The sequence below is a fragment of the Aegilops tauschii genome, chromosome 3 (genome assembly GCF_002575655.3).
Source record: "Aegilops tauschii subsp. strangulata cultivar AL8/78 chromosome 3, Aet v6.0, whole genome shotgun sequence".
NCBI classification, from domain to species: Eukaryota; Viridiplantae; Streptophyta; class Magnoliopsida; order Poales; family Poaceae; genus Aegilops; species Aegilops tauschii.
Genome location: NC_053037.3, coordinates 620,679,533 through 620,688,209, shown reverse-complemented (window position 1 = coordinate 620,688,209; position 8,677 = coordinate 620,679,533). Strand labels below are relative to the sequence as shown.

Genomic DNA, 8,677 nt, shown 5'->3' with positions numbered 1-8,677 from the left:
TTCTCTCGATTTTTCTCCACTGCGACCCGTCAGCGGGTGCTCTCAACTTCCCGTCTTTCTTACGGTCCTCACTGTGCCATCGCATCAACTTGGCATGCTCTTCGTTTTTGAACAGACGTTTCAACCGTGGTATTATAGGAGCATACCACATCACCTTCGCAGGAACCCTCTTCCTGGGGGGCTCGCCGTCAACATCACCAGGGTCATCTCGTCTGATCTTATACCGCAATGCACCGCATACCGGGCATGCGTTCAGATCCTTGTACGCACCGCGGTAGAGGATGCAGACATTAGGGCATGCATGTATCTTCTGCACCTCCAATCCTAGAGGGCATACGACCTTCTTTGCTGCGTATGTACTGTCGGGCAATTCGTTATCCTTTGGAAGCTTCTTCTTCAATATTTTCAATAGCTTCTCAATTCCTTTGTCAGGCACAGCATTCTCTGCCTTCCACTGCAGCAATTCCAGTACGGTACTGAGCTTTGTGTTGCCATCTTCGCAATTGGGGTACAACCCTTTTTTGTGATCCTCTAACATGCGATCGAACTTCAGCTTCTCCTTTTGACTTTCGCATTGCGTCCTTGCATCGACAATGACCCGGCGGAGATCATCATCATCGGGCACTGGTTCCTCTTCATCTTCAGCAGCTTCCCCCCTTGCAGCATCATTGGGCACATCGTCTGGTTCCTCTTGATCTTCAGCAGCTTCCCCCGTTGCTGCATCACCGTATTCAGGGGGCACATAGTTGTCATCGTCCTCTTCTTCTTCGCCGTCTTCCATCATAACCCCCATTTCTCCGTGCCTCGTCCAAACATTATAGTGTGGCATGAAACCCTTGTAAATCAGGTGGGCATGAAGGATTTTCCGGTCAGAGTAAGACTTCGTATTCCCACATGTAGGGCATGGACAACACATAAAACCATTCTGCTTGTTTGCCTCAGCCACTTCGAGAAAATCATGCACGCCCTTAATGTACTCGGAGGTGTGTCTGTCACCGTACATCCATTGCCGGTTCATCTGCGTGCATTATATATAATTAAGTGTGTCAAAAACCATTACAGAACATCATGAATAGATAATTAAGTGACCAAATTAATAGAAGTTCATCATCACATTAGAACCAAAGTACATACATAGTTCTCATCTAACAACATATATATATAGCTCTCCAGAGCATCTAATTAATTAAACCATACATTGAAACTATGTAAAACATTTCAATGCGAAAACAAATGCGATCATAATCGCAACCAAGGTAACAATTGATCCAACGGCATAATGATACCAAGCCTCGGTATGAATGGCATATTTTCTAATCTTTCTAATCTTCAAGCGCATTGCATCCATCTTGATCTTGTGATCATCGACGACATCCGCAACATGCAACTCCAATATCATCTTCTCCTCCTCAATTTTTTTTTATTTTTTCCTTCAAGTAATTGTTTTCTTCTTCAACTAAATTTAACCTCTCGACAATAGGGTCGGTTAGAATTTCCGGTTCAACCACCTCCTAGATAAATAAAATCTATGTCACGCTGGTCGGTATATTTGTCATAAACAATAAATGAATCAAATAGTTATAAAAAGATAATATATACCACATCCGAATCATAGACAGGACGAGGGCCGACGGGGGCGGATACCAAAACCATCGCACTATGTAATAAGAAGGAATAAAATAGTAAGAAAATTAGACAAGTATCTATCTAAAGTAAGAATTTTTTTCTTTCAAAAAGAAGATAAGAACAAGAGGCTCACCACGGTGTTGCCGGCGACGAGATCGGCGCGGGCGGTCGACGGCGGTGAAGACGGGAATGGGACGTGACGGGCCGCTAAACCTAGACAAATCTCGAGGAAAATGGAGCTTTGAGGTCGAGCTTCGAGAGGACAAAGCTTAACTAGTGTGGCTCGGGCATTTCATCGAACACCTCATGTGCATAGGAGGTGAGCTAAGCACCACAAAGCCCTCCCCTCGCCGGCCAGAGAAAAACAGAGCACTGGAGTGCTCTGCTCGCGGGCGAGGGGTATATATAGGCACCTCATTGGTCCCGGTTCGTGGCATGAACCGGTACTAAATCCGGGCCTTCTGTCCCGGTTCATGCCAAGAACCGGGACAAATGGTTGTGGGCCAGGAGCGAGGACCATTAGTCCCGGTTCGTGGCTCGAACCGGGACAAATGGTTCCATACGAACCGGGACCAATGCCCACGAGGCCCCGGCCGGCCCCCTGGGCTCACGAACCGGGACGAATGCCCCCATGGGTCCCAGTTCGTGACTGAACCGGGGCTAATGTGAAAATTGCCCTATGACCTATGCCCTGTTTTCTACTAGTGTAGTGACACTATGCTTGTCTATGTATTCACACATGTATTATGTTTCCGGTTAATACAATTCTAGCATGAATAATAAACATTTATCATGATATAAGAAAATAAATAATAACTTTATTATTGCCTCTAGGGCATATTTCCTTCAATCTCCCACTTGCACTAGAGTCAATAATCTAGATCACATCGTCATGTGATTTAACATCAATAGTTCACATCACCATGTGATTAACACCCATAGTTCACATGTCATGTGACCAACACCCAAAGGGTTTACTAGAGTCAATAATTTAGTTCACATCGCTATGTGATTACTGACTAACTGAGGTCTTCCTGCGGCATGGAGTATGAGGTCATGGTCATCTTCTTCACGTTGTATATTGAGCACACCACTGCCACATCCACATCCAAATCCACACGAATCCTGTTCCAGTCATCCTTCGGTCAACTCTAAGTTCGTAACCATTGGTATATATATGAAGTAAGGAAGGCAGTCATGAAAGTGCTACCTACAACTACAAGAGAGGGCACTCCTGCCTGACCTGAATCTCTCTAGTGCAAGGTGTAGTGTAGAACTGTAGATTCATGATGGACATCTTGGTGATGTTGTTCTCTCTGTTGGTGCTTAGGTCACTAGGAAAGCCAACAGCACTGGCATCCAGAGTGGTAACAGGCCGGCACAGCCCTGAGGGGAACTGGGCGCAACCATTCCATGCCGGCACGCTCGATGGCTGCCCCACTAGCTGCGGTAGCGTGAGCTTCAGCTACCCCTTCGGCATCGGATCCAGGTGTTCCCGGGGTCCTGACTTCAACCTCACTTGCAACGACACCTCTCAGCCCCCAAGACACTTCCTGCATGATGGCTTCACCCAGGTGATCGGCTTTGATGATCTTAACTACATCAAGGCCTCCATCCTGCATACCTTCCACATGAAATCTGGTGTCAGTGTCTACAACCTCTCGGTGAAACCACCTGAGGGGTCCTTCTATCTTGAGTCCTTTGTTCTAAACATAACCAGCTGTGACCTTGAGGTATACTCTGTGGTAGACAATTTCACCACATTGATATGCCGCACTGTGTGTCTGGATCCAAGAACCCCAGAGAAGGTGGCTATGCACAATTGTAAAAATACATTTGGATGTTGTCGTGTTAATGGCTATGATAACGTCGGTTTTCAGTTCAAATTTGTCTACAACCATGGCAAAAGCAACATTGATCCACGCTCGTACCAGACCCCTCAATTGTGGGATAGAATAAGCATAACTACTGATGGGCCTGGTGGCTTTCTGCTATCGTGGCAGATAGTTGATCAATCCACCTGTGTTGCTGCCAAGCAAAACAAGACAAGCTATGCCTGCATCAGCGAGCATGCTGAGTGCAGCGACAGTACAACCAATTACTGTGACATCAAAGATGCGGAGTGCATCCACAGAAGACTTGGCTACAGCTGCATCTGCAGCACTGGCTATTCAGACAACCCCTACATTCTACATGGCTGCTTGAAAGATGAAGGTAACCTTTCTTCCTAATCAGGTGACCAAATTTACAGGGGCTGTTAGGTACTCCACCCGCCTAGAAATACTTTGTTAGAGAAATGGATGTATCTAGACGTACTAGTTGTAGATGCATCCATTTTTTATCCGTTTATCCGACAAGTATTTCCAGACGGATGGAGTATATTTTACACATTGATACATGCTAACTTCTCACTGATCAAACTAGGGTATAATCCAATTCTGAGCAGGGCTGATTGCACCCGTATGTGTGGTAACACTAGTGTGCCATTCCCATTTGGCTTAGAAGAGGGTTGCTTTGCACACAAACAGTTCCACCTCGAATGCACAAATATGACGTCGTCAGCTGACCTCATGTTGCGGAATGATAAGGTCAGGGACATAAATATTCATGAAGGGACCATTAACATCACCAATCAGCTACAACGGGACCGTTACACTGCAGATGGACTTTTTACATATTTACGGTCACGATTCTCCTCTTTGCTGTGGGTTGCTGCTAATCTAAGTTGTGCAGAGGCCCAAAAGAATAGGTCTAGATATGCTTGTGTCAGTATTGACAGCACATGTGTAGAAGTAAGCACTGAATGGTTCTCTGCTGGTTACCGCTGCAAATGCTCGCAGGGCTTCCAAGGAAATCCATACATCCAAGGTGGTTGTCAAGGTACTCCCTCTATCCTTTCTCTCTTCACTCTCACAGTCCTAGCTCCCCCATTGTTACTATCTATTTATTAGCTCTCTAAAATAAAGTTGTACAGATGTATTAGGAGTGTTTTATTAAAATATATTGCAAGTTACTGTTAGTGATTTTGTTTTGCTATTTCTAGTTTATTTTATTATTCCTGTCGCTAGGTTTCATTTAATTGGCTGATGTACTGTTTTATGTTAACTGAGTGATGATGTGATTTGTTGCATGTTATATATTTTATCAACACGTCTTATCAAGATTTTGTTAATTTCAGATATTAATGAATGCCTTCAACCAAACAAATGTAGAGAGATTTGCCATAATACAAAAGGAAGCTTCAGTTGTGGCAGGACAAAACAGCCTCTATATTATTGTTACATTTTTACGATTGACAAGCTAGAAGAGAAACCTAAAACAGCTTAATGCCTGTAGGTATAATTATTGGGTTGTTTTGTGGTTTTGGCATTCTACTTCTGAGCTTGAGTGCAGTACTTCTCATTCGTAGATGGAAAAGAAATGTTCAAAAGCAGCTACGGAAAAATTATTTCCGGAAGAACCAAGGTCTTCTCCTAGAAACGTTGATATCATCTGATGAAACTGCAAATGGGAATACTAATATTTTCTCGCTAGAAGAGTTGGAGAAGGCAACAAACAACTTTGATCCTACACGTATCATAGGCCGTGGGGGCCATGGCATGGTTTACAAAGGCATATTGTCTGATCAGCGTGTCGTTGCAATAAAAAAGTCTAAGATCATTGAGCAGTGTGAGATCAGTCAATTCATTAATGAGGTTGCAGTCCTCTCGCAGATAAATCACAGAAATATTGTGAAGCTCTTTGGATGTTGTCTTGAAACTGAGGTTCCACTGCTGGTGTATGATTATGTATCCTGTGGCTCACTGTCTGAAGTTCTTCATGCAGATGCAAGTAATGATCTCTGTTTGTCTTGGGGTGATTACTTAAGGATTGTCCTCGAAACAGCAGGAGCTCTGTCTTATCTCCACTCTTCAGCTTCCATTTCTATCTTCCATCGTGATGTAAAATCCTCAAATATACTCTTGGATGTGAACTACACAGCAAAAGTGTCAGATTTTGGCGCATCCAGATTGGTTCCGATCGATCAAACGCACATTGTCACGAATGTGCAGGGTACATTTGGGTACTTAGATCCAGAGTATTTCCATACCAGGCAGCTGAACGGGAAGAGCGACGTGTACAGTTTTGGTGTGGTACTAGTGGAGTTGCTTCTGAGAATGAAGCCTGTTTTCACAAGTGAATCAGGCACAGTCAAGAGCTTGTCAAACTATTTTCTGCAGGAGTTCAACGAGGGGAGAATCACAGGTATTGTTAATTCTCAGGTCCTGTAGGAGGCAACTGAGGAAGAGATCAACAATGTCGCCTCTTTGGCAGAGCGATGCTTGAGGCTCCACGGCGAAGAAAGACCAACCATGAAACAGGTGGAGACGGAACTGCAGACTCTATGGACAAAACGGATGAACTCGTCTCAGCCTGATCCGAGAAATGGAGAACAGATGCAACCAAGGTCGTTAACTCGAAGGAGTAGATCTTCTCGGCAATCGTCCGTATGGCCAGGAGGTAGCCAACGACGTTATAGCATGGAGGCAGAGTTCTTGTCATCTGCTAGCCTACCACGTTAGATGAGGCTATTGAGCTTATAATAATGGATAATTTGTTTCCCTCTTCTGTTAAATTTTGCTAGAACCTGTATTACAGGGTAGTTAGATTGGTACTGTAATAAGTCATGATTTCAGGCATCATGGTTGTATCAGTTTCTCGGTTGGAATTATGCTTGGCGATATATGTAGAATTCTCATTTTGTTACCCTGAGATGTGTAGTGAATTGCTGTCATATGCAGTGTGTTGCTGACACGTTTATAAGAGATGTAGTGGATTATATTAGCAATGATTTTGAGCACTCATGATGTCTTGTCATTGCCACCATTAGTATATTCCTGTGTTTTCTCGGCGCTTTTTTTAATACAAATATATGGTTCAAGTTGTTTCTCTCGGCGGAAATATGACAGGCATTCAGATACATGTTCGCAAACAGAAGGTGGCTAGGTGCAAATATGAAGGAGAATGCACATTCAATTTTACATGATATCTGAAAGTGTCTAGGTGGAACTCTAAAGGTGTTGGTTGTTGTAGTTTTCCCATCTATATATGACACTTTTCACCTGAAATTTGCCTACCGCCGGAGCACGCTCAAGCCAGATCTCTCGATTGTGGGATAGAATCAGCATAATGGACAGTGGTGGTGCCACTGATCGGCCCAACTGTGCTGGCCTTGCGAAACAGGACTCTCCGCGTCGTTGAAAGAGGAGGCCTTCAAAGATTTGGATGCATATATAAAAATCATGAGATTGAGCAGCATGGGAACAATCTCAGGCATTAGGGAATCTTCAGTTCTGATGAATCCAGAGTACAATTTACAGGTGAACCAAAGGAGTCAATGTACAGTTGTTCATTTCCTGCTATGTCGTGTACTTGAATCTGTATCTTTAGTTCATCTCCAGTGTTCTTCTTTTTTAGTAACAGGTACAATTGGGGATGTATCCATTTACTGTTAGTTAGCTCAGTTAGAAGCCATCAGTTAGCTTATCTTCCACTATTAACACTCAATATTGCCGTCGGAACAGGATTGCATTCACAGTTTCACACTTGATTCCGTGTTGCAGCTCTGCATTCTTCTGATGCCCCCAGCTGGTGAGTTTCTTGCGTGTTTGCTATTTGCATGCTGTAATTTTGTGTGTTCATGGATTTCCATTAGTTCTCACGGCAAGGCTTTGGTCGATTTACACTCTGAGTTGGCATGAATGTTAGTGATTCGATTTGTTTCACTGTGTCACGCAAACCTTAGGAAACCCCACAAAATCCACAAGTCAAATATGCATAACCCCTAGATGCTGTCATGTTGATGTGGACGATGATGACAGTTTTCAGTTTAGATTTGTCTACAACCACAGCAAAAGCAACATTGATGCATGCCATAAACCTCTCAGGTGTGGCATAACCGCATAACTAGTGATGGCCCGGGGGCTTTCTACTATTTTGGCAGATAGTTGATCAACCAACCTGCTTCGCCGCCAAGCAACACATTGCGTTGACAGTACAAACAATTTATGTGTGTTGACGTATAAATTATTGCCTAATCTCTTCCACCAGATCGGTCTTTTGGTTGCATTGGCTATAGCATGCACTTCTACATGGTATCTTGAGTTCAAGATACGGCTGACACAATTAAATTGCAGGTCTTAAGTTCAAGACCGGCTGTCGCAGTTAAATTGCAGCCCACTATCGGTCCACATCTAGGCCTGAGGGAGCCACACATAAGGGGGATTGTTGACGTATAAATGTATTGCCTAGTCTCTTTCATCAGATCGGTATTTTCGTTGCATTGGCTACAGCATGCACTTCTACAATGTGACATCCTAATCAGTTTGCGAAAAGTACAATGTTTTAAGGTATTTGAGAAGCTTCCGTCTCCCCAACTCTTCATAAAGTTTGGAAATGTGAAAACCATTTACAGAAATGTCCAACATCGTCGAAGTGCCGAATATGAGGCACAAACATGTTGTCATATGTTGGTCTTGCACATGCCACTGTAGCATGGCAGAAGAGGTGGAGCATAGTTGTTTGGATACAAAAAGATAGACCTTCATGTTATATTTGGGCGAGTGTGTCTATTCTTTGTTGCATAGCACATGTATTTTACTAGTTTATAGAATATGATAGTGTGGACTGCCCACATATGAACCAAAAGAAACTGAGTATACACCACATAAATCCATACATGAACAGGATCACATATTTACCATGAATAACAAAGGTGTTGGCTCTTTGAATTACAGCCTTTCTATCTCGCCCAGCTTTTGCATGATCTCACCAATTCTTGGCCCCTCATCTTGGTTAAAAGTCACACATTTCCGGGCTATTTCAATGCAGCTCTGTACTTCTGGGCCATCCACGCTATAGATACATGCCACTAGAAAGTTCAAGCATAACATTTCCCATATGTTGAACATGAAGTAATACATAATCCCTCCGTCCCATAATATAAGATGTTTTTTGACACTACACATTATGGGACGAAGGGAGTATATGCCATTTCATACTTTTTTTTGCA

General features: G+C 43.4%; 1 protein-coding gene across 1 annotated transcript; it reads left to right on the top strand.

Annotated features, from left to right (window-relative positions):
- The first annotated feature begins 2,915 nt into the window (after positions 1-2,915).
- LOC109754745 (wall-associated receptor kinase-like 8) lies at positions 2,916-7,834 on the top strand. Its single transcript, XM_073496030.1, has 6 exons — positions 2,916-3,840; positions 4,051-4,506; positions 4,963-5,871; positions 6,850-6,986; positions 7,191-7,257; positions 7,803-7,834. Exons 1-6 carry the CDS (start codon positions 2,916-2,918, stop codon positions 7,832-7,834), a joined length of 2,526 nt encoding a protein of 841 aa, XP_073352131.1.
- Positions 7,835-8,677: the final 843 nt, after the last annotated feature.

Excerpts from the sequence above, each read along its gene's own strand:
- LOC109754745 (XM_073496030.1), top strand. The coding sequence starts at position 2,916 with ATGGACATCTTGGTGATGTTGTTCTCTCTGTTGGTGCTTAGGTCACTA. Across the intron at positions 4,507-4,962 it reads CATCCAAGGTGGTTGTCAAG|GTATAATTATTGGGTTGTTT; the intron begins GTACTCCCTCTA and ends TAATGCCTGTAG. Across the intron at positions 6,987-7,190 it reads ATCCAGAGTACAATTTACAG|GATTGCATTCACAGTTTCAC; the intron begins GTGAACCAAAGG and ends CCGTCGGAACAG.